General features: G+C 36.3%; 1 protein-coding gene across 1 annotated transcript in view; it reads right to left on the bottom strand.

The window, feature by feature from the left end:
• Nucleotides 1-6,297: 6,297 nt before the first annotated feature.
• Nucleotides 6,298-20,420, bottom strand: part of Aggf1 (angiogenic factor with G-patch and FHA domains 1) — a 40,117-nt gene continuing 25,994 nt past the window's right edge. The window contains exons 12-15 of the mRNA XM_047556677.1: nucleotides 13,305-13,432; nucleotides 10,445-10,544; nucleotides 8,899-9,101; nucleotides 6,298-6,656 (exon numbers count right to left, since the gene is read on the bottom strand). Coding sequence (XP_047412633.1) covers nucleotides 8,901-9,101; nucleotides 10,445-10,544; nucleotides 13,305-13,432 — 429 coding nt within the window. The 3' untranslated portion in view covers nucleotides 6,298-6,656; nucleotides 8,899-8,900. The remainder of the gene's footprint in view (nucleotides 6,657-8,898; nucleotides 9,102-10,444; nucleotides 10,545-13,304; nucleotides 13,433-20,420) is intronic.

The raw sequence follows: 20,420 nt of genomic DNA, 5'->3' as shown, positions 1-20,420 counted from the left end.
AACTGATCTCTGCAGTTCTGAATGCATCTGTGAATTTGTGCACTGATTATGGTCTAGTTGACTAGGTAAGCTGGTTAGTGTGAGGAGTTACTGTGACTCTCTGGAGTCAGATGTTATTTAAAATCTAAGCTTCTGGTCTGGGGCTATAGCTCAGCAGTAGAATGCTTGTGTAGCATGTTTGAGGCCTTGGGTTTAATCCCCAGCACCACAAAAAAATGTTAATTTTTTAAAAAAATCTAACCTTCCTACCACCGAGGTTAGGTGTATTGACAATCACTCTAACCCTCTGAAACTCAGTTTCCTCATCTATAAAATGAGGATAATACATCCTTCCAGGGTTGGTGTAAGCAGAAATATATTCTCCGGGAAAATTCTGATACACAGTGTGAACTCAATGACTACAATGTCTATTTCTTTTGCCAAACAGAATCTTAAAACCAATCCTAAGGGTTTAGGGCAGGTTCCTTGGGAGGGTCCCTGAGAGCAGTTGTATGAAAACCACAAAGGCTTGCCAAGTTATTCTCCTTCCTGCCAGAATTATTTTTCTATCAAAACAAAATTTTAATTTTTTTTAGTTGTGGATGGACAAATGTCTTTATTGTATTTGCTTATGTGGTGCTGAGGATCGAACCCAGTGCCCCACGCATGCAAGGCAAACGCTCTACCACTGAGCCACAACCCCAGCCCCAGCTAATGAGCTGCTCCAATCAACACTCAATATGCTCGTAATTACTAAGTAATCTGACATGCAAAAATGTATCTGAGAGAGTTTTTCTTTCAAAGTAATCACAAGAAGACTATACAATTATTCAAAAAGTGCCTCCATGCTTAAAATTTTTCTGGAACTCATCTTTTTTTTAGAGTGGACACTGGAGTTTCTAGCACATTCTTTTTTCCATTCTTAAATTAGCAAATACTCATATTTCCAGGATAAATTTTAAAAAATAGTTGCCAATTATTCAGAGCCCAGATTAACATTTCTGGTTAATAAGGTAAGGTTATAAAAAGCAATGATAATTATTTTTGTGTGGCTAATAAATTGGTCTTGATAGCATTGTATATTAAGGTTAAGTAAAGGTAGCATGGTCATGGTAAAGATTAAAGCCAATTTTAACTGGTTTATGATGTGAATGAATTTAGGTAGCATGGGGAGTCATTATATATTTAAATGGTATTAAATGGTTTTTTAAAATGAAAATCTTAATTATGACATTCTCTGAAATCTGATTTCATAGAATTAAAATGAGGTTTTAAAGGAAAACATTAAATGATAATGAGAGCTTTATTCTTTCAGTATATATTCTCATGGGCTTTTGGTCAAGATAAGTAATGATCAGATGAATGAGCTGGCAACCTTCCTGCCCTCTGAAGTCTGCTAGTAATTGGAAGCTAAGTAATATGTTGTCACATGTTTAAATACATTTAATAATATTCTACCAACTTCTCCCAGTCTTCTGCTTACTGAGAAATGAAATACCATAGCACTTTTAAACAGATGAAGACAGCTAAGCTTTTTGGGACCAGAGGGGGCAGAGATAAGTACCAGGGATTGAACTCAGGGACACTGGACCACTGAACCACATCCCCAGCCCTGTTTTGTATTTTATTTAGAGACAGGGTCTCACTGAGCTGCTTAGTGCCTCGCCATTGCTGAAGCTGGCTTTGAACGTGCAATCTCCTGCCTCAGCCTCTGGAGCCACTGGGATTACAGGAGTTCACCATAGCTCCCAGCGACAGGTAGCTTTTTGATGGAAGAATTCCTGACAAGACATTCTTCAGCAGGCAGAGACATTATTTGCCTCCATTAATACAAGCTTTCCCAACTGTTTGCTCTTCAACCTCCAGGGATTTTCTTTTGATTTACATGCTTTTCACTAACACCAATTTCCAGTGACTTGATTAATGGTTTTTCTTTTGTTTTGCTGGTTTTTTTTTTTTTTTTTTTTTTTTTTTTGATACTTCAATAATATACTGCTCAGATTTAGAGCTGTAAACTCAAATGTCTATGCAGGCAATTATTATTACTCTCAAGCAACTATAGAGAAGCTAGAGACTCAGTAAGGTTCTACCACTGACTACAGGTCCCAAACTCTCAAAAACATAACTAAAATCCCCACCAAAATACCAATGACATTCTTCAGAGAACCAGAAAAGGCAATCCTAAAATTCACATGGAAGCACAAAAGACCCCAAAGAACCAAGGCAATCCTCAGCAAAATGAGCAATACTGGAAGCATCACAAAAATACTACAGAGTCATAATTACAAAAATGGCCTGATATTGGTATAAAAACAGACATGAAGAGCAATGGAAAAGTAGAGATGACCCAGAAATAAACCCATGCACCTAAAGTCATCTGATTCTTGATAAAGATACCAAAAGCACATATTGGAGACAAGACACCCTCTTCAAAAAATGAGATATGATCCAGTTTACCACTTCTCAGTATTTACCCGGAAAACTTAAAGGCATCTTACTACAGTGATATATGCATACCCATGTTGATAGCAGCACAATTCACAGTAGCCCATGGAACCACCCTAGGTGTCTATCAACAGAAGAATAAAGAAAAGTTAGTACATATACACAAAGGAGTTTTATTTGGACATAAAGAAAAATGAAATTATGACATCTGCAGGAAAATGGATGAACTAGAGACCACCATGTTAAGCAAAATAAGTCAAAATCAGAAGGTTAAGGGTCTTAGGGTTTCTCTCATATGCAGAAACTAGAGAGGAAAAATGAAAACAAAGGTGGAGATGGAACTCCTAAAAATCAAAGATCAGTAGAGGAAAGGGACCAAGGGGTGGGAGGCATGGAGGGAGTGGGGAAATGCTGGGGAGTGATATTGGCCAAATTACATTGTATACATGTATGAATATGTAACTAAAATTCCATCAATATGTACAACTATACTGCACCAATAAAAATAAGAGAAAAATTGGTGCTGGGGAAACTAGATTACTACATGTAGAAGACTGAAACTAGATTGCTATCTCTTCTCCTGTACCCAAAAAAACCCCAAATGAATCAAAGACCTTAATGTGAGACTTGAAACTCTGAAACTGTTGAGAGAAAAACAGGGGAGACAATCCAAGATATTGGCACAGGCAACAATTTCCTGAATAAGACTCTAATACCTCAGGAAATAAAAGCAAAAGTTAAATATGAAAATATATCAAATTAAAAAGTTTCTGCATGATGAAGGAAATAATCAATAAAAAGACGATCTACAGAGAGAAAATCTTTGCCAACTATTCATCCAGAATATATAAAGGACTCAAAAAAGTTAACAAAAAAACTAATCCAATTGATAAATGGGCAAACGACCTGAACAGACATTTCTCCAAAAAAGAAAAGAAATGTTCAATAAAAATATGCTCATCAACATCTTCGGCCATGGAAATCAAAATTTTACTGAGATTCCAACTTACCCAAATCAGAAAGCCTATTATCTAAACCACCCCCCCCCAAAAAAAAAAAAAAAAACATGCTGGCAAGGATATGGAGAAAAAGGAAGGATTAGCTACCACTGGAAGTAATGTGAAATCAGTATGGAGATTTCTCAAAAAACTGAAAATGGGGAGACATGTGATGGCACACACCTAAATAATCCCAGCAACTCAGGAGGCTGAGGCAGGAGAACTGCACATCTGAGGCCAGTCTCACAAACTTAGTGAGACCTTGTCTCAAAGTAAAAATTTTAGTATGAATATGTAACAACAAATCCCACTATTATTTAGAATTATAATGAACCAATAAAAATGAGAAAAAAATGTGAAGATATGAGGATGTAGTGAAGTGGGGAAACACCTTAGGTTCAATCCCTAGTACCCTACCCCAAAAAACCTAAAAATAGAACTACCATACTACTACTAGCTATATACCTGAAGGAAATGTATGTATGGAAATGTCATAGTGAAACCCATTAACTTGTTTGTTTTTTCAGTGCTGAGCCTGAATTCAGGAGCACTCTATCACTGAGCTACGTTCCCAGACTTTTATCCCCACGCCCCAGTATAAGAGTATGATGTATTCAAGTGAGAAGAGACAGAACTCCTGCAGGGCAAGAGGGGACCTGATAGGGGTTTCTCTAAACTCATTAATTTGTATAATTAATAATGTTCAAGTAATTATATCTGAAGTTCAAGGCCAGCCTTGGCAACTTAAAGAAACTTTGTCTCAAAATAAAAATATTAAAAATGGCTTGGATGTAGCTCAGTGGTAGAGTGCCACTGGATTCAACCCCTAGAACCATAATGAAAGAAACCAACCAACACACAAAACTCTAGCTCGTTCCTCTTCCTTTCCCCCAACTCCCAAACTCTGGAATGAAAACAATTTGGGAATTAATTCTGTATGGAATTATCAGGGTCTTCATGTATTACTTGGCCTTTGCATTCTGCCAAACACAATCTAAAAGTAAATGTATGTTCCATGAAGGCAGGCAGTCTTGTCTTTGTCCATTACTTACCCCTAGTGACTAGAACAGTACCTGGCCTATGTTAAGCATTTCATGGCTACTTGCTGAATTAACGTATGCTGCTGAAAGATTTTTGACATACAAATATCTGAAATCTAGTTCTTCTTGGAGTTCAAATAGTAGTTTCTGTGTTCCCAAGAGATACTGAGAGCTAGGGTTGGCCCGCTAGATCTCACCATCATTTCTCCATATGGCTCCTTTCCTAAAGTAATATAGAAGCCAAGCATGGTGGTGTTTGCCTATAGTCCCAGCTACTTGGGAGGCTGAGGTGGGAGGATCACTTGAGCCCAGGAGTTTGAGACCAACCTAGACAATTAGGTAAATTCTTACCTACTAAAAATGTATGTATGTAGACACAATGAACCACAAAATTACGCTGGCTTTTTTTTTTTTTTTTTTAAACTGGGGATTGCACCCAGGACCCAGGGATTCTTACATCACTGAGCTACATCCCCAGTGCCACCCCAGTTTTTGTTTTTTTTTTTTAATTGTAGACAGACAGCATGCCTTTATTTTATTTGCTTATTTTTGTATGTAGTGCTATGGATCTAACCCAGTGCCTCACACATGCTAGGCAAGTACTCTGCTATTGAGCCACAGCCCTGATCCCCCTGCAGTCCTATTTTATTTTGAGACAGGGTCTCACTAAGTTGCTAAAGCTGACCTGTATTTGCAATCCTCCTGCCTCAGCTTCCTGAGTCACTGGGATTACAGGAAATCTGCCTCTATGCCCAACTGGCTTACCCTTCAAAGTTCAAATTTAGCTGGGCATGTGGTGCATCCCTGTAATCCCATTAATTTGGGAGGCTGAGACAGGAGGATGGCAAGTTCAAGGCCAGCCTAAGGAATTTAGTGAGACCCTGTCTCAAACTAAAAAAATAAAAAGAACTGAGGATATGGCCCAGTGGTAAAACATTTTGAGTTCAACCCCCACTACTGAAAAAATATTTATATTTCTAAAGTTCAAATTTAGAGTTGGGTGCAGTGGCATGCACCTGTAGTCTCAGTTACTTGGGAGGCTGAAGCAGGATGATTACTTGAGCCCAGAGTTCAAGAATGCCAGCCTGAGTGACACAGCAAGACCCTGTCTTGAAAGGAACAAACCAACCAACCAACCAACCACAAAAAGTAAAGTTCAAATGCAGAAATAATAAGTAACAGTCTGTTCACTTACCGGGCCATTACTGGGCCATTAATATTAAAAATTCAATATGTATCCCTATGTTTTAAAAATAAAAAAATGACACCATGCTACAAAAAAATCAGAAAATAGTGACAGAATATTATTCTTCATCAAGGTATAGAATGTTCTATCTTGTTCATTTAAATGGCTACAAAATAATACATACTAAGGATGCATTACAATTTAACCAACCCTTTGGTCTCTACTAATGGGTACTTGGGATATCTGGTAGAAATTTACCTGTTCATTCAATATCTACTTGTCCCCCTTCAGCTTTGTTCATTGAGCCCCAACTTCTTCTAACATCAACATGCTCAGTCCAAAGTGATGGTTCATGATTGGCTTAAGCCAACTATGACCATCCTGTTGTCTGTTTTTAGAGTATCCCTTCTATGGGCAGTCATGCTTTGTGGTTCTGTGTGGAAGGCTAAGGACCTTAAGAAGTCAATGGTGATATTTTCTAAGTATAATTTTGCTTTCCTGATAAAGAAGAACTAGAACTAACACTGAACATTGATCTTTCCCCATTCTTCCTGTTTAAGACATGACTACAATGGTACAGTCCCCAAAATCACTTTGCAACTGTAAAACCAGAAGTGAACACTGAAACAAATAAAGCAGGAGACATAAACACTGCCTTACAGAATCCAAATATATTTCTACTTTCAATTTTAAAAACCAGAATGTTTTAAATCAAAGAATCAGAGCAGAGATATCAGTGATGCCCTATATTTGTACATACTTAAAACATAACTTTAGGGAAAATAATTTCAACTGTTCCTGAGAGCATCTTCAGGGATTGTGCCCCAATGTGTTTCAACTGTCTTGCAACTTTGTACAATAACCTTGGTATACAAGCTCTGAAACCTCTTTCCCTTGTTTGAGATTTTTATTTTCCTGTGCCTGCTCTTTGAATATCCCAAATTAATAAATACATGAGCTGGAAGGCTTCTGATTTGAATGAATAAACTGCTTTTCATAAATTCACACCTAGAATAAAAATGAAACATTGAAAGTAAAAACTATTTCAAAAGCAGAAAAATGTTCCTCTTTTTTAGGATAAGAGTGCTTCTTCTACAATTTAATATCAGAAAACAATTTCTGTTAATTTAATATGAATGGTTTCTTCAGTTCTCATGTTCTGGCAAAAATATGATAATTTCTTAAAATTCAGCAACCTGTAGCTATATTTAAAATTAATACTTAAAAGCTATTTTAAATGAAGCAAATTTATACCATATAACTAATATTTAAAATCTTACACATAAAACAATTTTATGTACTATCCACATTGTATATAACTCACATTTATGTTCCTAACCAACTAGAATCTCATGTTTGTATGACTTTTACAGTTTACAAAGTTTTTATATATATACTTTCTCTTTTGCTATTCAGCACAGATATGTCAGATAAATATCATTCTTATAGATGGAAAGACACCCAGACATTATTCAGTATATTAATCACTATGCGGTGTAGCCCTCAGATTTTGGATCTTCAAAGGGGTTTAATAATGCAAATACTACATACATATATTTCAATTTTTACCACCATTTTCAAGAAAGTTTTCCATTCTCTTAGCAAAGGGGAAAAAAAACCCAAAAACCAAAACCAAAAGCAATTTACCCCACACACAATTATGAAAAATGTTTTCCCAAATGTAAAAAAAGGGAAACATTATACACAGTTGTACTCTAATGAAATCTACCAGAAGCACAATCTATTTTGAGGGTCCTATATTGTTACCTGTTCAGGGTGCGAGCAGCAGAACCAAATTTACATCAATAGGTATTATCTTGTTTTAGAAAAAATAATGCAGGGCACTCTTGCTGCCTTCAAGTCTAATGTGCATACATGTTGAACTGTGTAGGTGACCAGGAAGGATATGGAGTACTTTATCCAAAATCAGGAATTATAGCCTAAGCCTCTAGGGACTTGACTGTTTGGTCATGTCTCTTACCTTTAGTCATAATTTTTCTCTCCCCATCACCCTTTCTCCCTAACTACCCTGTGTACCATGCAAACTGGAAATGCTAAAAGGCTGCCTTCTGTCTGAATTATCTTCTGTAGTTATATAGCTTTTATTTTCAGGGTTTTCTTGTCCTTATTTCTAAATCTTGAAGATATGTATTCATAGTAGGTGACAGAGCTACAGTTTATATACACTCCTCTAAAACAGTAATTCCACAGTTAAAGGATGGTGATAACTGGTAGAGCAGTGACACCTGTACTCCGACAGCTGCACTGCAGTTCTCCAACACTGGAGGCTATCCTTTTGTTATTTCCCTATCAATTTACAGAGGAAAATTCTGGTTGGTTGCAAATTCAAAGTAGATCAACTTGTTTAAATCACTGTCTCAATAAACTGGTCTTTTAAATGTTAAAATGATTTTTTATTGCATTCAAGGACATTTTCAATAAATATCTTGCGTTTGAGGCTGTGGCTAGGTAATCCATTTGCACTAGAAATCAGAGTTCTCTGACACAACTCCATTGCCCGCAATGGTATTTATCAAAACTACAAATGCTAGCACACTGAATCATGTCAATACTGTACTCATATCTAAATATTTCATCAGCTAAGAAACAAACCAAATGTAAATGCTGAATATATAGTACAAATCAACGGATTCTTCACAGAAGAAAATAAAGGACTAATTTTCTACAACATGACACCTGTTCATTAGTTCTTCAATAATGTTACCTTAGCTTTTTCAAGGATAATATCATGTTTTCTGGTCATATTTTATCTAAGTTCTAAAGGGCATAAACAAGGATGCACATAATCAGAATTGTTTCATAAACTTTTGATGTTTCCTTCCTTTGCTGGTTATCTTGTAATGATGAACGTATGGAGACAAGGACAAATGTACATCTAAGATATTAGAGGTTACATGTATTTTGCTTACATGACTAGTTGCTTATATGGATGTAGTAAATTACAAGATAAAATAAAGTTTGATAAGCTTATCCATGCCCTGTGAACTTTAGTCCACTCACTGCATAACTTGATTCAGTCACTATTTATTGGTTTAAAAAATGGTTTTTAAAAATTGCAAACCACACTTTATTACACATTTCTGAATCAGAAGAGGGTAATTTGTGATACAGTTTCTTTGTGTCACTGACTCTTTTGGGGAGAAAGTTTTTGCAATAAAATAAGAGTTTCCAAACTCTTAAAAAAAAAAAAAAAAAAAAAAAAAAGCTTCAATTTTGTTCTATGACTGACCTTCACTCTACAGTCCCTTTTACCCAAGGCAAGGTCCCTGGTACATCTTTTGGAGGTTTAGTTTCTGGGAAGTTTTCAGCAAACCTCTCTCGTGCTTTATCCCAGTTTTTTTTACTCTTGTTTTGGAGAAGATGAACCTCTTCAATTGAGGATGGTTTGCCTGTCCCCAAGCCTGCATGTGTTCGCCGAAGCTGAAGCTGGATCTGTCATCAAAAATTAAGCAAAGGACTTATGTGAGCATCTAAACATTAAAATCTTCAGTGTCTAACTTGTTATTCTAACTATAATTCCTTAATTTATTAAAGACTAATATAAAAAATTTTTAGAAATCTGTCAGCTGCATCAAGTACACACAGGAGTTAAGTATACCATTATCCATGGAACATTTTCCACATTTTCTTGCTTGTCACTAAGAACAGCCAACTTTTGAGAAAATGGAATGTTCCTTAAAAAGCAACTGCCACACTTCTTGATGTTACAAAATACATCATTCTCTTCTAACCAGAAGTAAAAGCCATGGATGTATTTGAACCTCCTGTCCCTATCCTAACCTAAATAAGTGAAAAAGAAGGTTAAACAAAGAATAATAAAGATGGGCTGGGGATATAATAATTCAGCAGCAGAATGCCTGTCTAGCATTCTAGAAGACCTGGGGGTTTGATCCCCAGCACTGAGTGTCTGATAAAATGTACCATGTTTATAGGCTTTATTTTCAGACATCCTAGGAAAAGAGTTAACACACCATTTTCCATAAGAAAATTGAAGTTCATTGCCCAAAGCTACAGAGCTCATTAATGACAGAGCTCATACATATTCTAACCTAGGTTTGACTACCAAACTGTATTCTACCCTGCCTACAGAAATTTTGGTTTTACATTAACAGTGGTCCATCTATTCCTTTTGGTATCAGTTAATCATCATGAATGTTTTACAGTCAGGTTACTTTATAAGGTTTTTTGTGAAAGTAAGCTAGAACTTCCCATCATTCCAAATATGCAGAATTAACCTACTGCATATTTTACGAAGAGTATTCTCTATATTGCAGGTTACATGCTCTAATTCTTGAACCTAATAGATTTCCCAGTTAATACAGAATCTGCTTATTGCTAAACTAACACTAATTGTTTTTGCAATGTTTAATACCAGGCATGATAAGGATACCATTAAATAGAAGTGAACGAGTTGAATGTACAGTTCAATGGCAGAGTGTTTGCATATCATGTGTGAAGTCCTGCGTTCAATCCCTAACATTGCAAAACAAAGAAAGAACTATACAATAAAAGGATACAGAAGAACCCTTGTCTCAGGAAATAACACTTATAGTCTAGTCTAGATATAGGGAAAAAATTCAAAATGAGACTTCCCTAAAACATAAAATGCCAAACAAAAAAAAACTCATCTTCAGTAATTTGAATGCCACAAAGGCAGCAATCTGTTTTGGCTTGCTACTATATTCCTAGTACTTAAGGCAATGTCTGTCACATTAATTGTGCACACTAAATGTCTCCTATAAGAATAAATAAATCAAAGAAAACGCAAGTCTTACCGGAGTTTTCATTCCTCCACCATCCTTTCCCAGGCCCTCTCCTTTTTTCCAACCCATCTTCTCCAACATCTTCCGACCTTTATTGCTATCAGTAATTTCACTTTAAGGAAAATTAAGAGGACAACTGATTTATAAAAGACTTTTAAGCCACTTAGAATAAATTCATTAATTAAAAATGTAGTACAGCAACTTTAGAAAACTGCTTGACAATACCTAATAAAATTAAATACACAAACTCTAGTCCTACATGAACTACATCACAGAAAAGCAAGTACGTGTGCACCGAATGATATGTACGAGAACTGTTCTTCCAGCAAATTTAATAGCAACAAACGGGAAACAATTCATGTCCTTTAATGATAAAATGGACAAATAAACTGAGGTTAATAAAACAGAATCTTATACAACAATGAAAACAAACTATATCTAACAAAATCATGTGCAACAATGAGAATACAGAAACGAAATAAATGCTAAATTGTTCATTTAAAACTTTAAAATAGGTAGTTAATCTATTGGGAGGATGGTGGTTATCTTTAGGGATGAAAACAGGATAGTAATTACCAGGAACAAGGAGTAAAAGGAATGTAGGCTTCTGGGGTTACTGATAAGCTTCTTTTTGTTGTCCAGGAAATGTGTATTCTGTAATGTGTTAATCTTACGATATACCATTGAGTTGGATAGTTACCATTTGTATAATTCTCTGTGCATGTGCTATACATTAATAAAAACGATAAATTCAGGTGAAATAAAACCTCTCATTCACTATCAGTATTCTCTGCTGCAATTTTATATTCTGCTAAATTAAGGTGTTTTAATTTCACGTTCTCCAATATCTTATTAGTTCTACAAAATATCCTTCTAATTTAATTCTAATGTAATCTTAAGATTCTTCAGCAATTATTTTAAAAATACTCATCTTAAAAAATGCTTAGTGTATCTAATACTATGTTCCATCAAATCTGATTCAGAGTTGTAAGATGCACCACTGTTTTATGTACCATTAAGAAAAAACTTGCTATTTATAGCAGCACAATTCATAATAGCCAAACTATGGAGCCAGCCTAGGGATCCATCAACGGATGAAGATAAAGAAAACAGCACTTGCCCCTGCCTCGCAAAAAGAAAAAACAATAACCAGAAAATGTAGTATATATACACAATGGCGTTTTATTCAGCCATAAACGAAAATTAAATCATGCCATGTGCAGGAAAATGAATGGAACTGGTTAACATTATGTTAAGTGAAATAAGCCAAACTCAGGAGGTTAAGGGTCATGTTTTCTCTCATATGTGGAAGCTAGAGAGAATAAAGGAATAAAGGTGGGGGAATCTCATAAAATCAAAGTGAGATCTGTAGACTAGAGGAAAGGGATCAGGGGAAGGAATGAGGGAGGGGAAAAAAGGAAATACTGGGGAATAATACTGGATGAATTACATTGTTGTACTGTACACATGTATGAATATGTAACAACAAATTCCACCACCATGCACAACTATAATACATTAATAAAGGAAATGTGGAAAAACCCCCTGCGATTTGTTAATTGTAAAATTAACACAAATAGTATATCTTGGTACTGATAAAATATTTAGTCAAAATTTTTAATTACCACTTCTACATGAAAGATTTAAAATTTGACTCAATTGAGAATGGAAAAATGTACCTAACATGATTAAATGCAGAAAGTTATAATATAGACCTAAAAATCACATTTTTCACATTTACCAAAGCTATCTTACCAAGAGAAAAGAACTGAATCAAAGAAAAATAAGCAAAATATTATCTCAGTACCAACAACAACAACAACAACAAAAGAATTTGAGTGCTAAAATAATTATTAAATGCCAGGCATGGTGGTGCATGCCTATAGTCCCAGCTACTTGGGAGGATGAGATGGGAAGATGGCAAGTTTGAGGCTACCTTGAGCAACTCAGGAGACCTGTCTCAAAATAAAAATTTTGTAAAAAGTGCTGGAAATGTTGTTCAGCACTAGAAGAACTGTCTAGTACGTGTGAGGCCCTGAGTTAAATCTCCAGTTCCATAAGATAATTAAAATAATAAAGAAAATACTAGCTCACCACAATTTCTTACTAGCCTAGGCTTCTAGATGTCTGGTACATAAAAGTATACTCACACAACTGGGTGTCTAGAATGTCTGCAATGCATACTTATGGATGTGCAAAAGAATGCTGTGGGAAGCCACCATGGCCTGTATGAGAACCAAGCGTAGCTGGACCATTAACCAGGAAAATCTCATCTTAGGAACTCTCAGTTATCATAACCGATCAAGACTGCCCAAGTCAAGTGGTTAGCCTGTGTTAGTTCACCACAGAAATTCAAATACAGGCCCTGGATGTAGGAATGACCCACAAGAGCCAAATGGTTTGCTTAACTCTACCCCATCTTGTTTATCACAAGAAGCTCCTACTGGTCCCCTTTTGATCTGTACCACTATAAACAAACCAAGCACAGGCTCCTTCTTTTGTTAGAGCCAGATCCTTATGAACAGCTTAATCGGTCATGCCCCTGCTTCAAAGATACTTTTGCCTTCTGTCATTACTTCTGATAAATAAATAAATTTCTTTAGCTTTTTATTTTATAGCCAGCCCATTCCTTCTACAGGATCCCCTTCCCTTGCCTACATGGGATGTGTGGCAATAATATGCATGTATACATACAAATGTCTGGCAAATAATGAAATGCTAGTATTAGAACACAGGAAAAATAGACTTATTTCCATCATGTTCTGACCATTGCTTTAGAAGTTACTTATCAGAATATACTGCCCTGTCAGACTAACCTATGAATGTAATTATGAAACAAAGAATGTCCCAAGCAATATCTTTCAATACTCACGAGTGAACAGATGCAGGAGCATCATCTCTTTGGAAAGTTCCTTCACTTCCAACCTGCTCCCTGCGTTTTCCAGCTCTATCTTTATATTTTGGATTCTTCAATGTCTTTTCATCTTCATAGTCTGTATTCTTAAAACACAAGATATTCATTGAGAAAAAAATAGCTAATAAATATATAATTTCTATCCATTTGCCTTACTTTGTAAGGCTGGTTCAACACAGCCTCTACGATGACATAAAACAAGCTATGATAAAGACAACTGTGCTATTAGATATGGTATTTTTATTACATACTCTTTAAATTTATTATTTCAAGTTGAGTCACATGTAAGTATAAAAAGTAAGCAGATAACATGGCAAAAATGTACATTTTGCCTTAATGATGTGCTCCTATATTGTCATATAAATTTTCAGCAAAGAAAAATAGAGATACCCCTGGGGTTCATGAAAGAAATCTATTTTTGCTTTTTTCAATGGAATTGAAAGTTCCAAAGGACCTAAAACAGTTTGATACCATTTCCTGGAAAGGAAAATATAGATAAAAAGGGAAATATCCTTTAATCCTGGTGATAAAAATAGCTTTTCACTTCAATGCAACTGCATTTATATGACTAATTCACCACCTCAAAACTGAGTAAACAGTGTGTTAAACTTCATTCTAGCTGATGGAACATAATATAATTAATAATCCCTAAGAGAAGACACACAAAATTTTTAGCCTGCTACAGTATAATTGGTTCAAGAATAAAGGTACACCATGGTTCTCAGTGGCACAAAGAGGTAGTCAATTCACCTCAGGGCTCTGGAGAAGATTTCCCTTTCCTGCTATTACTTGATTTTTTTTTTTTTTTTTTTTTTTTTTTTTTTCTTTTTGTACCAGGATTGACCCCAGGGGTGTTTAACCACTGAGCTACTTTTTATTTTTAATTTTAAGGGTCTTGCTCAGTTGCTGAGGCTGGCTTTGAACTTGCGATCCTCCTGCCTCGGGCTCCCAAGCTGCTGGGATTCCCTGCCAAGTGCCAACACGTCCTGTACTTGTTGTGCCAACATGTCCTACACTTGTTGATCTTTACATAAAAACTATGACATTCATCCAGAGATGCTATGAACTGGAGAGTAACTCAAGGGAAGTACTGCAGAAGTTTTAACTTAATTTCATTTTTAAACAAAGAAGGAAATTATGGAACCAACTACCTAAGTGAGATTTTCCCCCAAAAGACAATACAAAAATTGAGTCAAAATTTTCCAGAGCCAGGCACAGTGGCACATGCCTGTAATCCCAGCAGCTAGGGAGGCTGAGGCAGGAGGATTACAAGTTCAAAGCCACCCTTAGCAAATTAGCGAGGTCCTAAGCAACTTAGTGAGATCCTGTCTCAAAATAAAATATAAAAAGGACTGAGAATATGGCTCAGTGGTTGAGAGTTCCTATACCAAAAAAATAAACAAATAAAACCAAAAATTTTCAGAGAACATTTTATTCTCATATATATAATTTCCTTCTAAACTGGAGTTAGATGGAATGTCAGTGTAGTTTTAATTTACATTTAATTGCTAGAAATGTTGAACATATTTTCATACATTTTTGACCATTCATATTTCTCCTGTGAAGGGCCTATTCAGATCCTTTTTCCATTTATTGATTGGGTTATTTTTGTGTTAGGTTTTCTGAGTTCTTTATATATCCTGGAGATTAATGCTCTATCTGAGGTGCAGGTGGCAAAGGTTTTCTCCCATTCTGTAGGCTCTCTCTTCATGATTGTTTCCTTTGCTGTGAAGAAACTTTTTAGTTTAATATAATCTCATTTATTGATTTTTTTAACTCTTTTTTATAGTTGTAGATGGACAGCATGCCTTTCCTTTATTTTATTTGTTTATTTTTATGTGCTGCTAAGGATCGAACCCAGTGCCTCACACATGCCAAACAAGCACTCTAAAACTGGGCTATAGCCCCAGCCCCCATTTATTGATTCTTGATTTTACTTCTTCACTTTAGGAGTCTTGCTGAGGAAGTTGGTTCCTAAGCCAACATGATGGCAAGTTGGGTGGTAGCAACTTCTTATTCCATATCATCACAAAGAGTAAAAAGCACTGGACAAACAAGCTCAATACCTAGATGATGTCTAGTTCTGCCATTTAGTAGTTGGAGGAAATGAGCTTCAGTTTCTCAAAAGTAAACTGGAAATACTAATTTCCTTTCTGCTCTACTCAAAGGATTTAAATGGTAACTGTTCAAAAAGTACTGTTCAAAAAGTAATGATACTGAGGTATCATTAACAACAATAAATTACACATTCAATGTACAATGAGATACTTTGGAGATGGACATACCTATGAAATAATCACCACCTGCAAAAAATAAACATATCCATCTTCTCCAAAAGCATCCTTTTCCATCCTTGGTTGTTTTTTTGTTTGATGGTGGGCTTTTTTTTTTTTTTGCAACACTAAGGACAGAACCCACGGCCTTGCAGATCAAGGCGAGTCCCGATTACTGAGCTACATTTCCATCCCTCCTTATCCCTTTTTGCACCCAACCCTTCAGACCTTCCCTGTGTGTCCATCTTCCTTTGTGTTCAGAAAACAAAATCTTGTCACAATATTTCAGTTTGATCATCTAAAAGTGTATATAAATGGTGCAGGACAGTTCTCTGGGTAGCCTTGGACTAACCAAATTCTCCCCCTTTCTCACTTGTAGTTCTTAAAACTAACCGTGGAATGTGTTAGGAATATAAAACCCTGAGATATGGAAGGACTGACTGCCACAGTCCAGGCTCTGTTCCAGTCCCCACTTAGAAACAGGATGTTCTTCAACATTTCAGCCCAGTGAGTCACATACTTCATGGATGAGCAGGTTGCTTTCTGGGGTCCCTCATCTGCAGTACAAGTGTGACAGAAATGGCTGAGACTCCATCCATCCAAAATGCAGCTTTCTGAGCCCAGGGGACTAGTTCATATGAATCCTAGGCTTCTGTTGTCCCTTGCTGCTTATCTATAGGTCATAAATCTATTTCACATAACTTGTTGTATATGAGTGTGGTCTTTTTCACTAGACTCAAACTAGCTGGAAACAAGTACACAGTGAACCTGCTTCACAAGTGAAAGCACACTATATGTACTCGTTTGACTATCTTCTTTCATCCAACATAATTACTTTGAGATTCACTAAGGTGGTAGCCTATATCAACAGTTCTTCCTTTTTTATCAATAACTAGTTTTCTATTATAAAACTATACTGTAGTTTGTTTATCCATGTATGAGGGACATTTAAGATTCTGTTTTGTTTTGCCTGTTAGTGTTATGCAGAAATGCTACTTCTCACAGAACAACCTGAATTAATTTGAGACAATAAGACATTACCTACAGGACAGTTAGTATATAAGGCTGACTTGCAGTATTAATACTAACTCCAATTAAAAGGAAGGGGTAATAATAAAATTATAGTTATTATCCATAACTCCCACTTTAAGACTGGCCTGCTGGATGTTTAAAACCAAAAAATTGTAGACAAAAGACAAAGAAATAAAAGGGCCAAGGAAAAAGTGGCCAACATTTTGACCCTTGCCCTCTAAAGTCAGCCAGGATCCAGAAAATGATGGGACCCCTCTCTGGGTCCTACAACTCTGGTGAGTCACTTGATCGGCTGATCAGGGAGATCAAGCGGACACTAGAGAACAGGAAGCTAACCAGTGCATATTCGGTAAAAAGGAGGATCACTGGAGAGGGGGATATCCCTATAATGCTTCCAAGGGAAGCCATGTAAGGTCAGCAAGACCCTGACCCATCCTGGAAGATGGCACAACTTTTAGAGGAAAGCTAAAGGAGCCAAGAAGCTTTGCACATATTCCCAAGAGTGATCTCTGAGGAATCTCAGCTGACATTTTTTTTTTTTTTTTTTTTTTGGTACCAGGGTTGAACCCAGTAGTGCTTAACCACTGAGCCACATTCTCAGCCCTTTTTTTGCATTTTATTTAGAGACAGGGTCTTGCCGAGTTGCTGAGGCTGGCTTTGAACTTGTGATCCCCCTGCCTCAGCCTCCCAAGCCACTGGGATTACAGGCGTGCATCACCATGCCTGGTTTACCTGACTCTTAACAGTAGATAGGAACAAGGTCAATTTTGACCAATTTGATCTTAAACACCTGGAAGAAGAGTATAACCAAAGTATAGTACTACATGGACATTTGAAAGAAAAGACAATGATTTTTTAAAATATAACTTTAAGATGTGTGTCGGCCCTACCAAAAATAAGTTGGAAACTAGAAAGTAAAGGTTCCTCTGTGGGAATGCCTAATTATGATCACAAAGGACTCTAGAGTCACAGGTTTGTCCTGAGTTAATCTGAGCCTGAACTCATAGACCTACAAATCTTCCTAACCTCCTACTTTTCACTGATATGATTATAAATTACTATTTTCACAGTTTTCAGAGACTGGCTGAAGTACTAATTTCTCTTGTGCTAATTGTTTACAAAAAAGTAATGCTATGCTATCTTGTTTATTGTTGTCTTAGCATGATCCCTGCCCTATGTATGTCTTGTCCAGTCACCTGCCATCTGCCACTGTGGACCTCTGGACTACCCTGTTGCTGAACACCCTGTCTGTACCCCACCTGATATAGAAGAACGATTTGGGTTACTTCTCCCAACTTCACCCTCTCTCAGCAGGAAGCAGCTTCAAGAAGTCCTTGCCCATTTTTCCACAGAAATGGAAGGTAGTTTTTTGGTACCAGAGATTGAACCCAGGGGTGCTTAACCACTGAGCTACATCTCCCGCACTTTTAAAAAATACTTTATTTAGAGACAGGGTCTCACTGAGTTGCTTAGGGCCTTGCTAAGTTGTTGAGGCTGGCTTTGAACTTGAGATTCTCCTATCTTAGCCTCCTGAGTTGCTAGGATTACAGCCATGCGCCACCGTGCCCAGCGGAATATAGAAATTGATAGTGGGAAATGTAGTGGTCTACTTTATGCTTTAAATATAGCCCTTGCTGCTCTGCCACTGCAACTTACTTTTAAAATGGACATGTTTCTTTCTCTTCCTCTCCCTGCTCCTCCCTAAACTCTCCCCCTCCCTAATCTCAGGGGAAACAATATTGCCTTTCTTCCCCTTCCTAGGCAGAGTTAACTGTCCTTGAGCACACACCCAGAACAGGAACAAAGTAATTCAGACTTTGGGGATGGCACCAGAAGATCTCAAAAAAAGACTAACTCCCAAATTAACAAGTGAATTACAACTCCAACAGAGAACATGTGGAATATTGCTTTGAATCACCTCTTTAAAAGCCCCCTATCCCCCTTGATAGGCAAAAGCACAGCTTCTGGGGCAGGAGTCTCCTGTGCTTCTCTTTCTGCTAGCAAAGCAATAAAACTTATCTTCTTCTAAAAAATAAAAATAAAAATAAATAAATTCTCAGTTTTGGGTTATTAAAAAAATGCAGCTATATTCCCTCTCATTCTTCCACAGCTAAATGTTACCTTTAAAGGCTGAAAGTAGGAATTTTTTAAGAAATGCAGCTAAGAACATTTCTTTATTAGTCTTTGAATCAAAATATGCATGTACAATATGTCAAAATACACTTTACTGTCATGTACATCTAAAAAGAACAAACAAACAAACAAAAAAAAATAAAGCCAGAAAAAAAAAAAAATGCTTGCTTTTCTCTTTGGTAAATTCCTTGAAGTGGAATGGCTGAATCACATAGTAGGTGTATTTTTAACTTCTGTTTTAGTTTTGTAGGGTTAGGGATCTAACTTAGGGCCTCACACAGGTTGAGCAAGTGCTCTACCTAAGACAGCCCAAACCCCTTTAACTTTTTAAAAAACAATCAAACAATTTTCCAAAGCAACTACAACATTTTACATTTCTATCAGCAGTATGTGAGTTTCAGTTTCTCACCTTCTACAATTTAATAAAATTTAAAAATTTTTAGCCATTCTAATAGATGTTTAAGTGGTATCTCACTGTGGTTTTAACTCACATCTTCTTAAGGACTAAAATACTGAAAGTATTCTCATATTTAATTGCCATCTACATTTCTTCTTTGGTAAATTGTCTATTCAAATGTTATGTCCAGTAATCCCTGAGACTCGAGACTCAGGAGGCTGAGGTAGGACGAATTGCAAGTTCATGCAAGCCTCAGCAACTTAGCAAGGCCTTTAGCAACTTAGTAAGACCCTGTCTCAACATACAAAAGAAAGAAAAAAGGGTTAGAGATGTGACTCAGTGGTTAAGCACCCGGGTTCAATCCTTGGTGCAAAAAAAAAAAAAGCTACCCAGACTGGGCCTTTTGCTTTGGGGCTAAAGTGATCCTTCTGCAGTAGCCTCCCAAGTAGCTGGAACTACATGTGTGCACCAGTGTGCAAGACGATCCAATTTTTAACTGTTCTCTCATTACTGAGTTTTTTGTTTATATATTCTAGATATGTCTTTAATCAGATACATGATTTGCACAGTCTATGGCTTGTCTTTTCATTCTCTTAAATGAAGTTTTAAATTTTAGGATGTGTAGATTATCAATTTGTTCTTATGGACTGTAGTTTTGGTGTTAGACAAACCTCGATTTTTTATCTGAAGGTTTCTAATTTTAAGGTTTTAGGTTTTACATTTCTATCTGTGATATATTTTATTTATTTATTTATTTTTTGGGTGCTGGGGATCAAACCCAGGGCCTTGTGCTTACAAGGCAAGCACTCTACCGACTGAGCTATCTCCCCAACCCCTGTGATATATTTTAAAGTAATTTTTCTATAAAGTATAAGGCATGCATTAACATTCTTTGTTGCTGTTGTTCATTCTTTCAGTTTTCTTTCATTTACATATAGCCATTCAATTATTCTAGCAATATTTATTGGAAGAAAAACAACCTTTCACATCCTTGTTTAAAATAGGTTGTCTATATAAATGCATGTATATATTATGTATACACATGTATGTGTTTGTGTGCACATATATTTATTTACATTTTCTGGACTTGTGTTCCATGAACTATTAGCTTTATCTTTCTGCCAATATGATAGTGTATTAATTGCTAGAGTTTATAATAAGTCTTGTAATCAGATAAAATTAGTCTTCTATGTTTTTCTATGGCGTCTTAATGGAAGTTTTTTGAAAACCAGAAAGGTC

Source organism: Sciurus carolinensis, chromosome 6, assembly GCF_902686445.1.
Source record: "Sciurus carolinensis chromosome 6, mSciCar1.2, whole genome shotgun sequence".
In the NCBI taxonomy this organism is placed as follows: Eukaryota; Metazoa; Chordata; class Mammalia; order Rodentia; family Sciuridae; genus Sciurus; species Sciurus carolinensis.
The sequence above is the reverse complement of the archived record's forward strand: the minus strand, read 5'-3'. Positions and strand labels throughout refer to the sequence as shown.